Source organism: Anopheles coluzzii, chromosome 3 (genome assembly GCF_943734685.1).
Source record: "Anopheles coluzzii chromosome 3, AcolN3, whole genome shotgun sequence".
NCBI lineage: Eukaryota > Metazoa > Arthropoda > Insecta > Diptera > Culicidae > Anopheles > Anopheles coluzzii.
In genome coordinates this window covers 78,470,463-78,493,358 of record NC_064671.1, presented here as the reverse complement: position 1 = coordinate 78,493,358, position 22,896 = coordinate 78,470,463, and the positions used below count along the sequence as shown (strand labels likewise).

Below are 22,896 nucleotides of genomic sequence, written 5' to 3'. Positions count from 1 at the left end.
AAATACGTGATTTGCGGATTCACGCAGGATTGTGCCGGTTTCGTGTGCGGTAAGTATGTACAAAACCTCTCCCTCCATCTCCCCAGTACATTTCGTTTCACGGATCAACCAAATAAGCGCCCCGTCATCGCTGCTTGCCCGGCGACGTCAACGCCATTTGCCATTTGTGTGTGCCAGCTTTCAACAATGAGATTTTCTTCACATTGCTGCCCCGATGATTCCGAAGGCAACGATGGCAAAGCGTTTGGGCCGCTTTTTGCGCCACCATGTGGCAATGAGGGAAAATTGTTTGATTGCACTGGCTGCCATGAAATGTACGATTAGTGCGAAAGGCGCGTATGGCGCAAATGGGTGGCTAAATAATGAATTATAATTTGTTTAAGACGCACAAGCTACTAGCGCGTGCTGTTGGTTTTTGTTTTGTTACGATCTAAATTATTAACGAAATTACACGATGTTGCTTTATTTAATCTATCTGTGCTTGCCCGTTTTACCAATTACACTGCAATTTGTTAAGTAAACAGGCGACGGGAAACCAAAAAAAGCAACACAATTTTATACCCATTTGTCATACCAAGTGGTGGCAATTTATCATTGGTCGGCATTAAATTTGTTGCTATGGTTAATTAGGATTGTAAACCTGAAGTGTTTTCTTTCCCCTGCAATTAAATAATTAAAATAAAGTCTTGAATCGTATTAAGCACTTGCCGTTACATGCCCTTTTAGTATTCTTTCCAGCAAAGCAATGCGTTTTATTTATATTGCTCGTAAAGCATTTTAACAAATGGGAGGGACCGAAAGGTTATCTCTTAAAGGGGTTTTGAGTAAACAATACCCTTTGAGCCAGCTTTAAGCTGGATTAGACTTACGGACTGGTCCTGGTGTGAAATGATTTTTTTTCTTGTATGAATTTGACACGTTTTGTTAAAGGTGTTAAAATATTTATTTTAACATTTTTCAACTAAAATATGGTTGTGGCTAAAATTGAATCACAATAAAACAACATATTGCATATCTTCAGGCGAAGAGTAAAAGTTAAGGCAGATAAAACTCCTAAAAGTATGCATTCGGTCAGACAAAACTACCTGCTACGTCGTTTATCATAAAAAAAGGATTCCAATCACACCCATCGCACCCATATAAAGTATCAAAATGATTGCTTTGAACATCATCCAATATTTCGTATCAACCTTTTTTTCCACTTTTGCAAAAGCACATTAAAAAAAGGATCTCTTTCATCCCACATCCTAATTCTTATGCATAAAAGTTATGGTTGTTCCACGCGCCTGGTTTTCTTTTTGCTTTCCATCTCGTATAATCTATTTCTACGGAATTTCTCTACCTATTTCTGAGATTTGTTTCCCCCTTTTGATGACCGTTCAGCAGCTGTCGTAAAGATGTCGATGTGACTGATGCCACTGATTCGTTCCTTCATTGCCTTTGATGATCTGGAAAAACCTACGCTTTAAAACTGATTTTCAAGCAATTATAGCAAAAGTTGTGTAGGATTGCAAACGCTGCAACGTGGACGCAAATTGACTAAAATGAACCGAGTGGAAAGTTTTACTTCGCTAAAGCATTAGTTGTTTTATAAATAGTTTTAACCCGTTTGCAGGTGGAAATTATACGTAAATTTCATGAAATTTTCGTTTTCTCTTATTCGTTCTACAGTCCAAATTTCAACGAAGATTACAACGGGTTCTGGCACGTGCTGCGAATAGTGGGCTTCTGCCTTTCGTTCGCCAACAGCTGCGCCAATCCTGTGGCTCTGTACTGTGTGAGTGGTGCCTTCCGGAAACATTTCAATCGGTATGTGTAGTTGCACCATTCAGTGCAACAAAAAGTAGTGACAGTGTTTTAGTTGTAAGTACATCAGATATTTTCTTTATCGAGTGAAATGGCCAATCCTTTCAAAATGAACCGGATCATGCACAAGCAGGGTCATGTCCACATTGACCGGTTCCCTTGTTACTTAATGAGGACTACGTTTTTTGCCCTCCTTTTTTTGCACTGTTTAATTCGTTCAGCTTCAGCCTAGATGTAGGCAATGTTCTGTTCTATGCAGGACCTTCATCAACCCGAAAGGGGTCTTGCAAAAAAAAAACCCCTTTACAATCGTGTAAGGTTTCGTGTTTGTTTTCATTTTACTCATCTTCTCTTTTTCTTTCTCCATCTCTTTGCCTAGGTATCTTCTGTGCGATGGCAGCTCCAACAGTCGGCGACGGCACGGAGACAATCTGGCACCGAGAGACACGTCCCTCACCAGCACCATGTCCCGCCGTTACACCAGCAAACGGATGCAATCGCTACGAATGTAAGAAGCATTTCGGGCAAAAGAAGAAATGGGATTAGCAGTAAGGATGGGGAATTGAACGGGTTGGATGAATTCCGTCAAAGGGTTCGGTCAATGGCGGACGTCACAGGGCGTCGCTGGGGGTTTAAGCTTCTTCGCTTATTTTTTGTTTGCATCGGTGTGAAGCTAAACACACCTCGGGCAACTCAAAAAAAGCGAAGGATGAAATCAGTGAAATAGGGTTGTAGTGAATCCGTTTTTCTTTCAGCTATCCGCTATTACCAAAATAAGCGTTGGGAAAACTAGTTTTTACAACGACAACAAAAATCGTCCCACAATGCAGTCGTTGCTGAAAAGGTATCGGAGTTTCACGGAGATGGTGTCTTTACAAGACGATGCTATGCTCCTGCTCACCGATGGGAAACCGATGAGCTTTCTGTCCCACACGTGTTCTTTTCCATGTATTAATGGGAGGTTTTGCAAAAGGGAAAACACACACATACACACACACATCAGAAGCACACAAAAAGTCCTTTACTGGCACTGTCAGATGTACGGTGAACCCACTCTTGAATAAGCATGTGGGTGGGATCTTACAATGTCGATTGGTTCGGAAAACATCGTGCACGTTGTCATAATAACTAAGGAGGTTGAATTTGATTCGAAGGTAGACGGTAAACGCAAGGTATGATCGAATTGTTTATAATATTTGCGGTTTGTTTGTCTTTTTTCTTCTTTCTTTTGCTTGCGCCAAGACCAACATGACGTAGGCAATGATTGAAAATCAAGAAAAACATCAATAATGTTACTGGTTGGTTGTAGAATGTCTACACATATTCATGATAAAATTGGTTTAGCTAAGGTGTTTGCATAATATGACTCCATCAGTAAAACGATAATGTGAAATATGATAATTTGTAACATCAAACCATTTGCTTGCACCGAGATAGATCTGCTAGGTGGTGTACTGTTACTTCAAAGCTACTCAACTGGTTGGTCCTTTGTTTTCCTTGCAGTAGTGTCGATTGTTGCGAGTACGTGAAATCGCCTTTTATGCTGTCGTAATCCATTCGCAGTACGAGTAAGCATATAAGCTAATTAAATTGATGAGAAAATCACTGCTTTGGAAACGTTTGAATCGTGTCACTCTCACCATCGAGTATAATGTATTTGACATTTTTGATACCTTCTGCAGTTTGCCAGAACGAGCTACGCGGTCATGCCAGCCTGTATAGGCTATTGAGACTTATTGAGTACCAGTCGGATAGCCGGATCGCTGCTACATGAACTATGAGGCATATAAGGCTTGAACCCACGTATCGCTGCTACATGAACTATGAGGCATATAAGGCTTGAACCCACGATTTGAACGACTGTACCTCGGGAAGCTTGATACCGTCACTGAGATTATTTTATGAAAATCTCAGTTTGACATAGAAAACTACAAAAAATGCAGTGCAATGTTTGAGCATAGTAAAAATAATTCTCATCCTGGTCACGGCACCAAACTAAAGCTGTTGAGGTAGTTTTTTTTATTGATGTGCTCTATAATCTTATTTACTGTTTCGTACAAAGATACCATTCATTAGTCATTTATTTTAAATATTACTCTTGCTGATACTAAAAAGCTATCGTCAAAAACATATTCACACATCTCGTCCAATTAGGAAGAAAACCTATCAATTCATCAAACACCAGGCGTCTCCATCTACTCTCACGTGGAGCATATTCCTTTGAGTTTCTCATAGCAATCGTTGCCAGCAACCATTTCCAGCGGCTTAGTAAAAAGGCACTACGTACTTGCGATACATGCTGTGCGTATGCATGTATGAAACCACATTTCTAAGAAACTATGATGAATTGCGTACACCACCAATCGAAAAGAACTTCCAACGGCTCGTGCTTGATGGATACGATGCTTTTGCCACCAGGTACCAGGCAAAAATCTACAGCCTGTAGAGAGCCCGCGTAGAGCGTTTCATTCAAGGTATCTCTCGTGCGGTTGCCGTTTGCATTGCCCGAAAATGCGTCAGACGAGCGAAAAGCGTTGTTTGTGTTGGCCGCCCCTTTTTTTCCTACATCCCCCCCAAACGCAAGCAAAACCCCGGTAATGAAGACGTTGGAAAGTGGGTAGAAAATCTTCCATAAGTAACGCGCCGTCATTAATTTCCTGTTGTCCGGTTTCTTCATACGAACGAAACGACACCATACTAAGAATGTGGCGTACAACACGTGCAGAGCACACGGTAGGGAGAAGGAAAGCCCGCAGTCCGCAGGGTAACACTAATCTCTAATGGTATCTGTCAATTTGGTGAGCCGGTTTCGTGTGCTGTGCCGTCGTTCGGTGCCCTTTCCTTTCTCACTGTTGGGTGGGATGCTGGGATGCTGATGAGGAGGGAAACGTTGCCCTATGGTGACGGTATGAGTGATATCCTATTTTTCTCTCTTTGCTTTGCCGGCAGATGATGGGTGTAATTCATTACATAGAGAAATACACACATACGCTTCGGGGTGAAAATCTCTGCGGAAAGGCTAGAAGATTGCAAATGGCTAGACAAGGCCATTGGAACCATTGTCATGTTGTCGTCGTCTTTGCGTGAAGGTCACACTGGCCACCAGAGGGGTAGTTGGCAATGTGACAATTTTTGTTGGCACAAAACGAGAAAGAAAGCGAAAAGATGAAAGCAGCGTAACCACCGGCAACCATCTCTCATTATCATCATTAGTAGCTGCCTTGCCCTTGCGGTGTGGTCATATATGAGTTGTGAAAATTATCTAACCTTTGACGTCCACCCACCGTCACAAACCCGGTCCGGTGTGCTGTCACGGTAAATTAGTGTCTTCCCACTTTCCACGTCCAAATCGAACAAAACCGCTTATTAAAGCCATCTAATCAATAAGCCGTGTGGCAAATTGTGCAAATTGCGATGCCTGTACAGCGAATTGAACGATGATTAATGTTCGATACTATGCTGACGTAATCTTGACACGAGCATTTTGTATGAGCCAAGGGGGAGAAAACGAAGCATTAACACACGGCACAAGAGCGGGCTGGATAAATATGCGGGCAAACGTCGAACGTGATCCATATTAGTATCGATTCGCTGCAAGGCGTATTGCTTTTCCCAGCTGTTACAAACAGGCCCCAGCCCCGGGCCACTGATCCCCCTCGGCGCCTATATCAAACGATGCCAATAGCCGTCGATGATCGGAAGAGTCGTGTAACATTTCTTTAGCACAGGTTTTTTTGTTTTTTTTTTTTTTTTGTTTCGGGACTGGCTTATTGATGGTTGCCAAAAATAGGACGTATCTTTACACTTGGTTTTGTTGTGGACGCGTTTGCCGTTTCCACTTAAACGCTTCCTCACAGAGCCAAGCCATCATGAGCGCAACAGCCTCGCGCGTTCTTTTGAAATTCTGAAAAGCGTATTTTGTCTGCATCGAATTGCCACCAGGCATTCGGGATATATTGGGCTTTGTTCTCTTTGGCTTTTCCTCGCTCACTCGTCCCTTCTACGAGTGCGATTTCTATTTAAACTGGCAAACAAATAACGCCACCGGTATTGAAATTCCTAGTACTATATTCGTCACGTCCTCGATGGGGAAGCTTTTTTTTACGCCTTATCCCATTTTTGTTGTTGTTGTTGTTGTTGGTTGACTGTATCATCAATCCGAAAGCTGGCTAACGCGCATATTTTCTCCCGATTGTGTTGGCTTACGCTTTTTGTTTTCTTTAATACCATTCTATTTTTCATTTCGTTTTTTCCTTTTTTCCTCATTTTTTTTGTTGCTCGCCTGTATTGACGTTTATTTGCAATCTTGCGTTTGTCAGCTGGTTGCGCTGTCAGCAAGGTACACGCACATACACACATACACACAGCTTCGAAAAGGGGGGGTGCTCAACGGACGGAACGGTTGCTACCTCCATTTTGCTGACGCAGTAAGCTAATTTGTTTAATTTATAGCTCATTCACTCACAAAGGAAAAGTGACACTGCTGTTTGTAGGTGTGTGTGTTTTTTTACGTTCCACTCCCGGTAAGGTTAGGTAAAGTAATATGGCAGCTAATTGTTACCGTGCGCCGAAAATAGTGGAAAGGAATACCAACATTTTCGCAGGAAAAGGTTTCCAGAAAGGTTTTTCGGGTGGTGTGTACTTACTCTCCATTGGCATTTGGTTTTGTTTTCGTAGCAGCAGGAGGCGAATGCAATTAAATGAGATTGTTACAAAATTGACACCGTCGGCAGACGTTCATTAAATGGCTTTCCATCCTTCTCGTCTGCTCGGTTGCTTGTTTGATGCTTTTTCATTGCTTGTATCTTTGGTAACATTTTACCAAAGCAAACATGTGCTGTTCGACTGTTGCTGTGGTGCCGTGACCAGGATCTATATAATTTTCACTATTTTTGAATAAAGTTTCACGGCACCAGTCAACATTTCAACGCATTTTTTGACGCCGAAATGTGTACTAGTAGGGTGAGTCGCAAATCGTGTCGATAATCAGTTGACATTTAAGTTAAGCCCAAGGCAAATGATAAAAATATAACGGCTTAGTAGCTAAAATATACTATGATATTTATATTTTATATGAGCCAACCTAACACCTTCGTAGAACAATCACAGTCACATCATCAAACATGTCAATTCCATTAAGCTCACTATTGTGAGTGAAAAACTACCAATTCGATCGTGTGCAAAGGAGTGATTTTCTCCTCCACTGTAATAGCTTACATGCGTACTCGTACTGCGAATTCATCACAACAGCGTAAAACACATTTTCCACGTACTCGCAACAATCGACACTCCTGCGAGGCAAAATCTGCTTTGATGTCTACCGTACGTTGCAAAGCAATGCGTCGTTTGCTGCACTGCAATAATAGAATTCGGGTCGTGCAGCCGAGCCACTGAGCGCATAGCAATCATCTAAGAAGCATTCGAAAAAAACCACACAAAAATCGATTCCACACCAAGGTTGGTTGTCGTTCGACGGTACACACAGCCGTGCTTAATTAAATGCGTACCAATTACGGACTGTATTCGTGAGCCCGGCTGTCTTGTGTGGGTGCGAGATGTCGATCTGCATATGTGCTCTAGTTTTCAATTGAAATCTGGGCGTTTGAAAATCACGTTTATTCTTTAACCTTTCTTTTCAATTCCAAAGCAATCTACACGTTGGATGATGAAATGGGTCAGCTGTCAGCTGTTGGGCCCTTGGTACTGGGTCGTTATTGTCGGAAGCTTGTCCCATATGCTTTCACGTCACGGTTCGTAGATGGTATAGTGAAGTCAACAAGATTCAATTTCTCCATGTGAAATTGCCTAAATAGTGTAGGCAGTTGAATTCGTAAACTAAACACACTCCTGTGAGATTAAGAACTTTATACAAATCCTCTCTTCTCATACCAATATCCATTTGTTGATTCTCGAATCTATGGAAAAAGTATATTTTCAATTGAGGATTGAACCCATAACAAGCTTGTTGCTATATCGTACCTTTAGCAGATAAACTACTATACTAATCGAGTTCCGTTGTGCTTAAACCAACATTAAAATGTCAACGAAAGCTCAGCAGTTTAACAGCTCAAGCTCCACAAGAAATGTGTATGAAAATAACTCAGTTTTTTACCACTCGGGTGAGTAGTACATTCCATAAGCCAGTTATGATCCCTTAGCAGAAATATGTTTATATCCAATAATTGAAGTACATATTCATCCAGTGATGCAATTATCTATCCATCCATTATCACTGCTTCCCTCTTTGCTGCCTTCTTCTAAGCTTACAAAAAGTGCGTTAATTCAATAATTTCCCAAGAACAGTGTCAAGATAAGCCACAACATCGCACCATACGCTGGACGGGACACATCAGCCCAGTGGACATCTGGTTTCGGCCTGCGACACACAGCGCACCCCACTACACGTTGTCACGGTCCGGTACGCTTGAATGCGAGGAATCGTACGCGCAAAGCACAAAGAAGTCCCTAGCTCTAGCTGCCGGAACTCTTCAATTAAAGTTGCGCCAGTGCCCGCCCCGGTAACCCGAAACGGGCCACCGTGCACACGTACTCCTTCCGGGCGAGCGGTTACACCGTTTGCGGATGCTTACGGCTAACGTTGATAAGCTGTCAAGCTTCCCATCGAGCGGAAGCTAAACCCCATCTTATCGGGGATTACTCTTCACCACAGGTGGATTACCAGGAGTAAATATCCTTGCCGGCACCCAACGGAAACACCCCACGGTAAGGCGGTGTGCGACGATTGACCTTTTCGGTGCTGTACAGAGAGTATAACTTTGATATGCTGTCTATGTGTGCGTGTGTACGTTTAGTACCAGATGGTGGAATGGTTGAAAGGTGCTGTAAAATAAAATTTGTGAGAAAATGCCATTTTCTCGTCGACTGTACGGGTGAGCAGGAAACTTTTTAATAAACTTTCCCATGTCTGCGTGTGAAGGTGGCAGGGTTTGTAATTGGCTACCGTAACACCTCTGATAAGGATCAGCGCAGAAAGCAGAACAAAGACCGTACCGTATATTTTCAGTGCGGGAAGGATCGGTAGTGAGGGGAAGGGGACGGGCAAGGGTTGGCTCAATAATGTAAACTTCTTTTGCTGTTAAATACTTTCAAGGCAATTGATTTAGATGATTAAATTCCAATTTCAAATTTGTTTACCCTCTTCTATCCTGGTCATGGCACCAGCGTTTTTAAGCGTGTTTGTACCATTCATGCATACCGTTCCGAGAGCTTTACACCGGAAATTCTCCTTAAATACAGTGCTGCTTTTGCTTAATTTAGTCACTTGAATAACCATAGCTTAATATCTCATAAAACACGGGCATTATGGTGACGAGCCCCTTGCTGTTGGCTGTTTTCTGTGAGCACTAACCTGCCCAACTTCGCCCAATCGGTACCGAAATTAATATGCCCACATTTCTACACGGCGACCCAAACCACCATCTCCTATTTGGTCCCTTCCTCACACACACAAACACACCCCTTTTGATGGGTCTTTAAGGCGGCTAATCTTTTTGCTTGATTAAATTCGCCAAATGGCGACGTTAATCCTTGCTTAATTTCGTTCGCTTGCTGTCATTTTCCGCATCCGCTTCTTGATCCGTGTGCACACGGGGCAGCGGTGAAGCAGGATACAAACGTCAAAAACGACAAACGGGGGAAAAGAACAAAAAGGGATGGCGGTTAAATAAAACAGAAGAGAACGAAAATGATAACGCTTCAGTTCCACCGCCCCTAGGCGGAAAAACGCCCTTCGGTGTGTGTTGTGCGGGCAAAACTCAACCCAAAGCTACCAACCGTAAGTTGGTGAACACGGGGCCACGCAATGAGTGGAAAAATGGCACAAGAAAACAGGGCGGAAATGAAACAAAGCCTCCTAGTTTCCTGGATTTGTTGTTCCTCTCTCTCTGTCTCTTTCGGGTGTGGCCTGATGCCACACTGGTGGAAATCGATATTTAACGATGCTTGAAACGAGGGCAGTCTCGCTGAAGCCGATCGATTTAATCGACACAAATTACCCATAATCGTTTTGCTGCGCAATAGCTTTGCCGCGAATAAAACAATGAGTAAATGATCCGGTAATAAAAGTGCGATCAATTGCGATTCCCAACCAGTGCGGGGCATTGCTTTAATCCTCGGCGGCGACGCGGCAAAGCGAGCGCGCGCGGTAATGATGGCCCAGTATTAAGCTAATTCAGTGTCGGTCTGATTTATCCCGGAACTAAATTGCAATAATGTTAATGGTGCCTCACTTATCGTACTGCTCTTGGTGCTTTTGTTGGGCCGAACGAGCGTTTGGGAGGGAAGTTTGGCTATTCATACATTCCACTTCGCGTTTCGCTGCTTCAACTTTACTAACCACATCATTACTACATACGAGAGCGTACGATTGATGTAGCAGTTATGTATTAAATTTAATTAATCAATGTTGTGCTTTTCGTTGTCAATGCACAGTATATATTTAAGTAAACGTCACATGTAACACCACACGACATCGGCGGTAAGCTACAATAGAACGATATGGTTTGTGGTTTCCCGATAGATGACACTCGTTGGCTCTATCTATAGATGTGCACTGAAAGTGGTTTTGAAATGACAGAGTTTCTTTCCAAGCGGCACATATACGATTCGATTTTAAGCGATGCCGTGAACGCAGCACACTATAAAGGCCGGGGTACATTGTCAGTACTCGCTAGTGTAATTTCGATTTTCACAAGCGCATCTGGCGGCCGCTGGTGGAAGCTTTTTTTAATGATCGAGTGGATGTTCGTGCCGGATCTCAAAATAAAGTAGTATTTTCATCGTTTTTCGATACAAAAATGCATGTAATGTGTGCAGAATATGTATATCTACCTTTTACAAAACTTTTCTTGTCCGATTTAAGTAAAATAACGTGGAAAAATAACATATTTTCTTAAGCGGCTCCAAATTGTTTGGCAAAATGCTTCGGTCAGCCGCCACCAGATGCGCTAGTGAAAATTGAAATTACACTAGCGAGTACGGACAGTGTCCCCCGGCCTTAAACTAAAAACAGAGTTCTTCTTAAGTCACCACTAAATGTTTTTTGGCTACTAAGTTAGCCAAATGTGTTGTTAAAGAACGAATGGGATTCATTTTCTTACAATCGCACGCCGTTTATCTCCTGGGGACTTCGGGATCTTTTAATGAATTAATTTTAATTTATTTTCGTGTTTCCAAGTCTGTATCACGTTTTTTTAAAATCTCATGTTTGTTTAGCGAAAATGTTTGAAAATTTTCATGATTTTGTAGGTTTTTCTTATAATATTATGGTCTAATAACGGATTCTTCAAACGGGTTGTTCGAGTCAATTCAATGATTTATTTAACATTCGATGTTCGATTGAAATTTAATACGACTTTTGCACATCCAGTAAGAACATATCCTGTGCTAATGATAGTCTTTTAAGCTTTTGGTTCTTCCTAGTACACTGAAAAGGTTAGCAAATGGTTCTGCAACAAAACAGAGTAATTACTGCAAATTACCAATCCTTTTTTTATTCATATGTGGATCTCGCGAGCTTGAAATGAAAAAGTAAGCAACTCTGTATTTTGTGTCAGAATAACTTTATGCAATCTGTAACTTTCAAACGGAGTCAAAATATGCTTTAACCTAGAGTAAATAATTCAACATCAGGATTCAATTCAACACATCGAATTGAATCAGCATTACTCATCAAACATTCACAATTCACCGCTCAACAGTTTTACTAGTTCTTCCCCCCACAAAAAAACAAGGAAAAATAAACACGCTGTTTGCTTTTTCTCTCTCTTCCGCAGAAACATCCAGGAGACGACGATCGTGATGATACCGAACGGCAACTCCAAATCTGACGGTGCCGTGCTCGAGAAGGAAATGGTCTGTTTGTCGTAACAGCGAAAGCACCATCTAGCGGGCACCGGAAACCGACCGAAGGGTGTCCCAAGACTAGCAACGACCCACGAGCTGCCGTCGGACGAGCACACCGAGGGTGGCAATGGCTGTGCCGGGAACGGGACCGGCAACGCTGACCAAGATTTGTGGCCCACCAAAGGGGCGACAACCTGCGACCGGAAGGTGCCGACCGTCGGGTTTCGGTTGCCCCCGGGCCGTTCCGCCGTACGACCACGGCAGACGTGCGAAATGAGCAAGGTTTGATTTACGACACCTCGGTCGACAGGGCAGCTCGGTGTGTGTGTATGTGTAGGTTGGGCTTAGGTGGGCATGTATGTATGTGTGTATGTGTGTGAGTGTGTGTGTAAATATGTAAGCAAGACTGTCCATCTTCAAAATCGGAAGATAATTGTTAAGTGTTTCGGAGAAGCTTTGCGGCTGAGTAATTGGGAAGCATACATGACCGGCAGCCATATTGGGTGTGGGTAAAAATGTTTGCGCACTATTTTGGACAGTAAGGAAAGGCGAATGTAAACACTGAAATGATGCGAATGCGTCACGTTTTTATAATGTTTGTACTACTAACCCAGATGCTATAGGCAGTTAGTTTTAGCTTTACTCTATCAGAGCTTTTATTGCGCCTAAAGTTATGCAATCGGCATGACCAGATTGCGCTGTTTAGAATGAACACACAAACTCTTCCGGTATTGCAAAACTTTACTAATTCTTCCTTATGGTGCATGGTCGTCCAGAACCGGTCTGTAGCCAGGCACGTAACGGACAACCCAAATCTACACACTACCAACAGAATGCTGCCAATGTTTATGCAGCCGGCATAATTTCACATTCGGCATCGTCTTGCATTCGTGATACATTCGATAAATTTCCGGAAGAGCCAACATTTCACAGGAAGCCATCTGGCCCCAGCCCACTTTGCTACCGTAAGAGTAATTTGTGGCTTATCATGTCAGGAATTTGTCTTCGCCGGTTGCAGAATCTCGCCCTCGGTCGGTAGCAATTTTGATTCAATTACCTACACAGTGGATGCAAATATTCGAGCTGTAACCGTATCGCATTAATATTCCACACGCACGCCTCCCCATCTACGGGTTGCAGTTGTTTGCAAATGTCAAAGGTTTGCTCGATTCAAGCGAATGGCATCGGTTGGCAGAACCAAATCAGATACATTTTGTTGCAGGTTAGCATGCGCTTGTTTTTATTTTTATTTATCTACAATCAAGAAATAAAAACATTTTTCCCATAAAATAACACACAAAGTCACAAAATAAAGGGAGGAAAATTTAGCCTTTTTTGTCCCACAATCCCAAACCACAAAAGAGAAATCATTGCCACGGCTAAATGATTTTGCCTTCCAAGATCAAGCAACTGGAAATGCTTTTTGCTTTTCCATTTCACTCCAACGTTAAAGGGCATCAAAGCAGGCCGGGAAGACGCCCTTCCTAGAAGGCCCTCGGCTCGGCTTCCTATTCTCCTGTATGTCTGGTGTCACTTTACGTCATAAAATGCCGTTCAAAGTTGAAGTTTATGATTGAATTCGGTGCGTTTAAGTGCTGTGTTGCTAATATATGCGGGTTAAGGATGGGTTATATAGGGTGCTTCTTGGAGCAGCATTGACAGGAAAGAACAGGTCAGGCAAAATGTGTTTACCCACTGTCCAATGCCAGTTGTTAGGTAACAATTGTTCGTTGAACTTTTGCCGAAGCAGCTAAGTGGACATCCGTTGTTGGAGAGGTTGTTAAGATTAAATCACAGGAAAAAAGGTTCCACCGAAAACGAGTTCTCAAACCCCAAACCGCTTCAAACAAGTTCAAGTGCAGCGAGATTGCAAACACTCGAAACATTCTAATTACAAGATAATTTCCTCCCGCACGGTGCTGTCTTATTGTTTCCGAGATAAACGCGCGGTGAAGGCACACTGAAAGAGACCAGACAAAATCCGGCTCCAGTAGAAGCAAAACAACAAAAACAGGGGCAATCCTCGCCCAGGAGCAGTCTTACGCTTATCGCTCTAATTGTCCCACTGGAAATAAATGTGTCAAAAGAAGCAAACTGTCCTGGCAACTGGCGAGTAAGAACAACTGGCGAAAGGTTAAACACAGTCACCACAAATTAACTGTGGGGGGTTGTGCTTTTTCGTGCAATGTGCCACAGAAATTCTTGAAAACACGGTCCCCCGATAAAGTGCCACCGTCGGACGGAGCTTTATCGCGACGGACGGACGCTCGAGCTTAAGATTAGTCAAACAATTAGGGCAACAATGGCATTGCGAGATGCCCGTTAGGTGTGCGACTTTTTTGCGGCAACCAAAAGAGGGACAGAAAAGACAAAACCCGTTTTTACTTCGCTTCAGAGAGATGTCAAGTACATCGTGTCTTAATTCTAAGGTACGTTGTCTTATCAAGCTTTCTTGCGTTAGGGGTTTTTTTTCATGTTCTTGTGAACTTAAAGATGTTTTTTTTCGCATTCGAGTAAAAACTCAAGTTCATTATTCAACCTGCTGCGGTAAAAGCTCAGGAACGATACAGGGAAAGGTAACTGACGTGTTTTTGTGTGTCTTTTGTCTTTCAGCAGATGTTTGCTGCTGATTATTGCTACCAGCTGTTGATCAGTTGGTAAACGTCAGTTTCCTTCTCTCCCATTACTGAGCATTTTCGTGTGATCGTTTTGCAATGGACCCGATTACGCTGCACTGTAGCTATTATTATTTTTAAAATACTTTACAATGTTTTGAAAATAATTAAGATTTTGCTATCAATGCAGATGGGAACTCTATCAATACAGATGGGAACTCTATTAAAAACAGTATTTCGAAAATCTGCAGTGCAGCTAATTTGTAATTGAGGCACAGTTGATTTTACATGTAAATGAAGTTACTGCGTCATAGTGAAGAAAACGTGCTTACCCAATTGTTGTACCCATTGCATACATTTAGGCGTCTTTTGTGTGAAGCATTCAAATAGGCGACGGCTTCACTAGACTGTTCGCGCCTGCAGAGTGAATAGAGCTATTCTCAAAGCTCTACATTTCCCAACTTACTGTAGACTGGCAATTTATTTACATGTTACTGTAGGGTTTTGCTACCAATGTGATCTACATTTTAAAAGCTTTTCCCTTTCCGTTCAAGAGCTCATGCACATTTTCAAGAGAAATTATGCACATTATTGTCTCAGCCTGCGACATTATTCCGACGATGTTTTGCATCTGAAGAGTATAAATTGGCCTCCAAATAGCGGCTCCAAAGTACACATGGGAAAGAAATATGTTGTCAATGAGCATTCTTTTTCTTTGATGAACATTAATTAAACCACCTCGTACTGTACCAGTTTGAACCAAAAAAAAATGTTGCCAAAAGCTCTGACATTTCAGTTGGTCGCGAGCGTCAGCCACAGATCCAACGAAACAAAATAAAATGTCAAACCCACATTCGGTGCGCAGCAAAATACGCTCGTGGGATGTGGATGTGGCGATGCCAAAACCATTGAGGGCAGCCAAAACGCACCAACACGATGCTGCGTTCCACGCGATTGAAGAAACGATTCGGTCATGAATTTTTCATGCCCTTTCTCCGGTGGCAGTGGAGAACTTTTAGCTTGCTCTTTTGAGCTGTTTTAGCTGGGATTCAGTGGTACGAGATGGTACGTAGAGCGTAGAGAGCGCAGAGCAGCGGCAGCGTCCGGTGGCACGTTTTGTCAAATTTGTTTTTAGCAAATCAAAATCTAATCACAGAATCATGTTCAATAATGTGAAAATCATCCCGTTTCAATTATTCATGCGCCTGTCACATTCTGCTGACTAAAGCATGGAGAGATGCTGCATGAAGATGTCGTTTGATAAAAAAAAAGTACGTGCGCCTTCATTGGGAGATGTGACGATTTGTATGTGGTAGATTTTCAGCTTGCAATTACAATACTATTACAGCCGTTCAAATAATGTATTCAAAAGAAAAGATATCAAACAAAAAAAAAATCTAACAAACACACGAACTAAAAGCTAGAACAAGCGCCAAATCGTGTCAAGAATGTAAAAAAACAGTCATTTTGTTATGCCAATTGCATATCGCAAGGCGTTTAGTCCTCTCTTTCATATTCGAAGCAAATACTTGGGGTATATTAAGGTACAGAACGGCAGTTGATTAGTTTATTGCTTTCGTAGACTTTCTTTTTCCTTTTTTATTATAATTTATTTTTGTTATTTATCTCCTAAACTTAACCAGAATATAAAACAGAGTAAAAATTAATAAACACATGCTATTAAGGCGAGGAAATTACATATTCTAAAAGAGCTTGAATTATTGAACCTGTCATTAAGCTCATGTACATCGTACAGTTTTAATATATTGATCTACAACTACAAGCGATGACTCCTCGTACATGCACAGAGCTTCCATGTCCGGAATTTATTTTAAAATATCACCAAACATACTCTCCCACAGGTTTACTATCCCATTTTCATAACAATTTGAATCATACCCTGAATTGTTTGGTAAATCTCATCCCGCTACGCATCTACCATGGGACTGCTTACCTAACCTTCGCTTCTTTGAAGTGAATCTGTTAAAAGAGCTTTATTCCAGCCACAATTTGCCATTTCTTTCGAATGGAAATCCCTTCATCCTGGCGCACAAAAGTTCGTCGGAATCGATAAGCATGATTTATTGAATTTCGAGAGCAATATATTGCGGCAAATGTACGAGAAGAATCCTTACATGTATCTCGTCTGAAAAATTGTACGTTATTCGTGTTCCGTGTACAAAACTCCCTTTTCTTCGTTGCTCTTTAACTATTAAAGCAGTGGATCTACTTGTCTTTTCGAAGCATATGACATTTCTTTCGAACTCTCGCTCAATCTTTTTTAAGCTTTCTAGTAAACTATAAAAACTTCTACTTGCATTCATACAAATAGAAATGGATTGACAATATTGGAATTGTTTCCAAGCATTCATCAACACTGTCAATTTCAGGTGCTTCGAACTTCTTCGAATAGAAATCATTTATATTCTTGTACCCATACACCGGAACAGTACCCAGTTCGGTTGTTTGTTTTCGATGTGCTTTGGTTTCCTTTCATTTGTTATATTCGGTATTATTTGCGTTTTGTTTTTCGCCAATTCTTCATAACTTCAAATTGCAATCACCGCAACTGTTCATCCCTTGTTGTAGGTGATTTGTCTGCCCCTATTTTGCAGCAATCACCAGCCAACGCAAAACCGACCCACGTCGGTAAGAAAACCTCCAACAGCAGTACCGTTCGAACAATGCACTCGCTTAATGGAAATTATTTCGAGTTCGATGAAAAGCTCCAAATCGTACCGGATTGCTCGTCGGTGGGCGTCGTAAATCAAATCAAGCTTACACGCCACGTGATTTGCAGCGAATGGTAAACACGTGCCCACCCATAGGGTTTGTCGTTACCGTGTAAATAAGCACGTCTGATGGCCACAGCCACAGGCAAAAGAGTCTGTAACATAGAAACATTTGTGTAAATTTTGCCAAAAAAAAAAATATATTCAATTACTGAGTGTGCGAGGAGTAGCGCAAATAGGGGGAAATGGCATCTTCCATCCTAAGCATAAAATATGGGTTCTTGTGCAGCAGAACGGTAAAATTGTTAATTAAGCTAAATATAGGCAAATTTATTTATGTCCTCGCCCACCTTCACCAAACACCACCACCCATGGAATGCTTTTGATGCGTACGCAAAGTCGATAGGAATCCGGTAGAGCTGTACAAATACGATGCTTTTGGGAGCAAGTTCACATGGAGTTTTGGTTTTTTTTTATTGCGCATCTCCACGCTTAATGGTAAGCCGCTGCTAGGAACGAAAGCTGACACTAATCCCTTACTTACATCGCACACCTAGAACCGCTTAGATGTAACGAAAATCAAATAAAGCCAATGTGTGTGTAAGAAATTGACAAACCCCTTTAAACGAAAAAAGTATGTAGAAAACACAACGTAAAATGAACGCAAATTCGAAATCACGCCCCCCCAAAAAGGCTAATCCGAATGCGTTTCTCATCAGTGCTGTTGAAAGTAAATAGATAAAAAAGTGTTAAAAAAAAACTAAAGAAATCTTTAATGTAAAACCAAACAAAACGAATGCCTCCTTGTTCGGGAAGTGGGAAAAGGGTAATTTAAAAAAAAATGATAAGCAGTTTGTACAGTTTGTTGTTCGGAGGCGTTCCCTACCAATGCTCTCTGGCGCAACGGAGCAAAGCAGAACCTTTTACAGTCACGTCAGCCAGGAGGCAGGAGCAGTTCTAGCGAATGTTTTCGTTCTCCTTTTAGAAATAATGTACTATTTACAACTGGGCAGTGGAATTGCGATAATTTGTAAGCAGTCCTTTAGTGTAATGAATAACAGAAGTATTTAAGCAAAGTAGAGATATTCAAGAAACAGTGTCGCACGGGCGTGTGAATTGAAGGATGAAATAAAAACGTGATTTATCTTAATGCTGGATTTAATTTATTTTTGTTTTTGTGTGTCTGTTTTAATTCATTATTTCATATGTGAATTTCTTTTCAGCATGTCAATCAAACAAACTTTTTAGATTCTTTACACGAAATACGCCTAAAGGTAGGCAATTGGGTGATTTATTCAGACACTGGCTGCATACTGCTCGAGATCCATCATCTAATCACGTACGCAGCCAGACGATGAGATTTGAATTTACGAGAATAAAAAAACACATAAAAAAGAGTTGATGTTAAACCACCGAGGCAGAATAAAATTGATTTGTTTCCAGGAATACAGATTGAAAATCAAAGCTCTCATTAACAGTGTTAGAGCTTTTACTCCGGACCGGTAAGAACCTTTACTTTCTGCCATGATAGGTAGAAACTATTCATTATAAAGGGATTTTCGGTTCGCGGAAGTATGTATAATTCCGGGGCGCACAAATTCACTCTGGTTTTCCTACAGCAAACATAATTTTGAATTTATATTTCAGATCATCGTCTGTTTACATAGCACTTGTAAATATAAATTACTTGCAAGGATTTTTTTATACTATTTTCTATAAAGGGTCGTCTAGTTTTGAAAGTGATACTTAGAGAAAAATTCTAACCCAGCATTGCCATCGCAGAAATTTACCAGTTTAAACATATTAAATAACCAATTGTAGAGTATTGAATTGTCCCAAATTTATTCCTGGCAGTTTTTTTGTACTTCACCCCTTTATCTGCTCCAGTTCCGGATTTCGTTCCGTTCTCTCTCTTCCCAAACCGCATCGCTATTTCCAGAAGCATAATTTTCACGCACCAAAATACCGCTCGCCTATGTATGTGTGAGCTGTCGAAGTATGTTTGTGTGTGAAAGTACGATCGCAAAACAGCAAAACGCACCTGGCTTTAGATTGTCGCCCCTTTTCCGTTATCGGCTCACCTTTCCGTGCATGCTTCGCTGTAACCGCAGGCCCTGCCACGCTGCTCAATTTTTACCCTCAGATCGCGGTTAACGAATTTTCGTCCGAGCAAATGGTAAAGCGAGCACATGTTGCAGGGCACACGCGTTAGGCGACCGAATGAGGCGACGCTCAGTAGTTGTTTTTTTGCCAGTGTTTTTGTTTTGTTCTGCACTTTTCGAGAAGTTTCGCTCGATAGCGATGAATACCTGTTTCCGCAACGATCCGGTTCGAAGGACCAACGATATGATTAGGATGAATATTTCTCTGGCACGAGAGAAAAGTGTTGCCTTCCACTCAAACCCTGCCGCTTTCGCTGGAACAGCATTCATTTAGAATGTATCACAACAAATGGTAGAATATTAGTGGATGCAAATTCTGGACAAACGAATGAGATCTGCGTCAGGAAAGTATAATTCAGCAACATTGTAAGCACCCGCTTCAACGTCGCTGCCCGGCTGATGCATTCCTTTCCAATCTGTGTGGTCGTACGCGCGGCAACGAGCAACTTGGACAATGACAAACGATTGTCTTGCAGTTTTCCCCCGGTCTGCTTGGATTGAATAATTGTGTGCCCGTCGCCGCACCAACACACAGCTGTGTCCTTGCAAGGATGAATTGAGCGTAATTTGTTGCAAAAATGTGTTGCTTCCCGCGGCGCTACGGATGGAGCGTGCAATATGAAAAATTGAGTTTATCGAGCGTTGAGCTCACCAACGATACTTTACATAATCTCCCTAGCTATAAGCTGCGAGCTGCTCATGCACAACATTAAACACACACTCCATATTACCCTAATTACCCCAGACTCTACAATCAGCAGCTCTATTCTAATAGAGTGCGCGATCACTTCAGATCACTTCCCAAATCAATGCTTTCTTTTCCTGCACCCTATTTCGTGTTCTTCATCTGATCTATTCGGTTCTTGAGGATTCAGAATTCTTTGGCCCTAGACACAGGGACACGCTCGTACCGAACAGGGGACGTAGCGCATCTGGTGATGCATCTTCGCTTCCTATGCTGCACACTCTTCTTGCTTTCCTTTACCTTCCCTGCGCTTGTGCGAAAAGGGACCTCAACCACACTGTCCTGCGATGCCTGCAGAAGGAAATGGTATCCTTCTGCTTTGAGTGTTTTCTTCCCTTGTTCTTTCTTTCTCTTCCCGTCACTGCCTCGTTTTTGGTACCGTTCAGCTGTGTTTGGCTGTGTGTGTGCCGCACCATGATGGGTCACATACGCACCAGAAGGTAAATATGATGTTGTCCCGCAGTTTTTGAGCAGCTTCTCGTTAAATGCTGCCGGTGGTGCACGTTTAGACCCCGAGAAAGCGGGAAAGGAGATTGACACTCGAGAAAAAGATGTTAGCTGGTGCAAAGTGTACAAAGTTTATTTAACAGTAGATTATAAAAGGAAAAGGTAGAAATAATTGAAATAATAAAAATATATAAAAATATTTTTTTTGTCAGTTTATCTATGTTAATCACGATAAATTGGAAACATCTTATAAACAAATTGGTTCAATTTACTAACATTTCTTTTTCTACTCTTTGTTATCAATAATAAAATTTGACATTATGACTGCATAGTTCTATTGTTTTTTGTTTTGTTTTTTGAATTGGTGCTTTTTCATATTTGCCAGTTTAAGTATGAGAGAAAATCTGTAGTTTTTTTTTTATTAGTTTTGAGAACAATTTGCTTTGAAAAGCTATAAAAATAATGCATTGTTTTCTCTTTTTTACAATCAAATATTCTATTCCATTCCCTTAAGGTAAGAATTATTTAAACATACAATCCGTATTACAGGAAATTGTTTAGAAAGGACTGTAAACAATTGTTGGATAAATGAAATGTTACCAAAGCAAGCCGAAATCAATGTATAAAATAAATAAAATCTTTTAATAAAGCCCACAATTTCACATTGATGTTAAAACTACCAATAGAAAACTTCCACTTACAAAAACAATTTGTTTAATATATTAATATTAAAAAAAAACACATCTCCAGTGCTGCGTTTGTTTTGAACACGGCTGTTCTTCTGGTTCAGGACTGTTATCCACGAGCCCTCGAAATTTACGGCACACCGAACAGAAGATAGGGCCAAAGCATGCGGGAAAGAACAAAAAATCCTCTCCCCCGTTCCCTCCGCAACCGAAAGAACGAACACACTGCGGAACGGGTGCGAAGCAGAGCAGAAAACGCGTGCGGCAAAAAGAGAGCGAAAGAGCGAAAGCAAGCAGGAAGGAAAACAATACGCCGGCTACGGTGGTGTGCGTGTGCCCGTACCGTTCGCGCAGTTGTGCAGCAGGCACCGTGCGATCGTAGGGGTCAAAGCAGGCCCAGCGCACGCAGCCTACAGCAAAGCCTCGGTACCCGGCAAGCTCGCAAGAGGTGCGTTCTAGCGAAGTGCGTCGCTCTATACACGGTTTGTTCGCGCGCGTCCTTTTCAACGGTGAACGAGTGAGTGGAGTATTTTTTGTTGTTGTAGTTTCAGTCAACTTCGCGCGAAATAGGTTGGTGAATTTTGAGCGATGTGCATTTTATTACCTCCACTGTCATTCTCACGGTGTATCGATCAGCTCGCGCTTCTCCCACACCGAGCAGGCACGAAAATGATACGCGCGCGGTGTTGTGTTTTTCTTTTTGCAGTAAAAAAACGTTTTACGATAGCTATTACTCACCCGGTACGGTGTGTGCGTGTGTGTGTGTGTGTGTGTGTGTGTCTGGGGGTCATAAAGCCGGCTTTTTGTTGGTGCTGTTTCTGGCTGCCTGTTCCGTGTTGTGATTTTGCTCGACGATCCCTGTGCCCCCGCCTGACCAGGCCGAACCAAGTGTATGTTGGTCGCCGTCGCCGCGACCTGCTGCTGCTGCTGCTGCTTGCTTTATTTTAGTTTTCTGTTTATCCTCCTCCGTTCTCGCTTGCAGCCGCGGCTTTATGCAAGCGACATAGTGCAGAAACGTATCCAGCGAGGACGGGATGCGAAAACAAAAACGAAAACATCGCGAAACTCCACTGCTGGCCAGATTTTTTTTTTGCAGCGCCTTTTGTCGCGCCCGAGTGTGTGTCGTGTCCTCCGGGTGGGGGAGAGAAATGGGCGAAGATCGGGACACTGATTCGCGGACAAAAGAGAATAAGACCGTGTGGGACGGGTGAGAAGATTGGCGTGTGTGTGTGTGTGTGTGGAAGGCAAAAATTCGCAACAAGTTTCAGTTCCCACGGTTTTTTCGGGACCTCCGCGCGCGGGCGCTATAGAGAGAGAGGTACCAAGCAAAGTAAAACGACAAAACAGACACACGGTGGCCCTGCCCCGAAGGAACGGAAGATCCCATTAGCATTTTGGCAATGGTCCTCTATAATGGGTTAACGCGCCCTCGCGCGCGTGTGTGTGTGTATGGACGATTCGCAACAAAAAAAAAACAGTGCAAGCAAAACGACATAATCGTGGTGTGTAGGTGATTATAGACATTAAGAGCTGCGCCGCTAAAGCCGCTTCTCCTTCACCGAAATGACACAGCTATCCATCAAAGCGCGTCAACGACCGCTTCCTATCAGCTGGAATCGAAGCAACCTTCGATCCCTTTCGGTGTGTGATCGCTCCATCGTATTGGAACGCTTCAGCATACTGCCATGTCCTGCTGGGATAGAAACAATTTTTTTTTCTAATTCGAATGAACCCATGAGATGAACCGGGCGATGAAGAAACTCAATTTAAAACGCTCACAAAGGAGGAGGGGAGGGCGAGAAGATGTGGAGGACGAAAAGACGCACAAAAATTAATAAT

The 22,896-nt window shown here is 42.2% G+C and overlaps 2 protein-coding genes across 4 annotated transcripts in view; both read left to right on the top strand.

Annotated features, from left to right (window-relative positions):
* The window catches only part of LOC120959081 (neuropeptide CCHamide-1 receptor-like), a 28,103-nt gene extending 9,951 nt beyond the window's left edge, over window positions 1-18,152 (top strand). Inside the window, exons 6-8 of the mRNA XM_040382235.2 lie at window positions 1,672-1,809; window positions 2,186-2,314; window positions 11,601-18,152. Of these exons, the coding sequence (XP_040238169.1) occupies window positions 1,672-1,809; window positions 2,186-2,314; window positions 11,601-11,694 (361 nt within the window). The 3' untranslated portion in view covers window positions 11,695-18,152. The remainder of the gene's footprint in view (window positions 1-1,671; window positions 1,810-2,185; window positions 2,315-11,600) is intronic.
* A 3,158-nt stretch (window positions 18,153-21,310) lies between these two features.
* Window positions 21,311-22,896, top strand: part of LOC120958509 (MOXD1 homolog 1) — a 52,026-nt gene continuing 50,440 nt past the window's right edge. For 2 of the 3 annotated variants that reach the window (XM_049608889.1, XM_040381359.2), the window contains exon 1: window positions 21,311-21,574. The gene's annotated coding sequence lies outside the window, so the exon portion shown is untranslated. Of the gene's footprint in view, window positions 21,628-22,896 lie in introns of all 3 variants that reach the window. The other variant, XM_040381358.2, reaches the window with a different exon arrangement.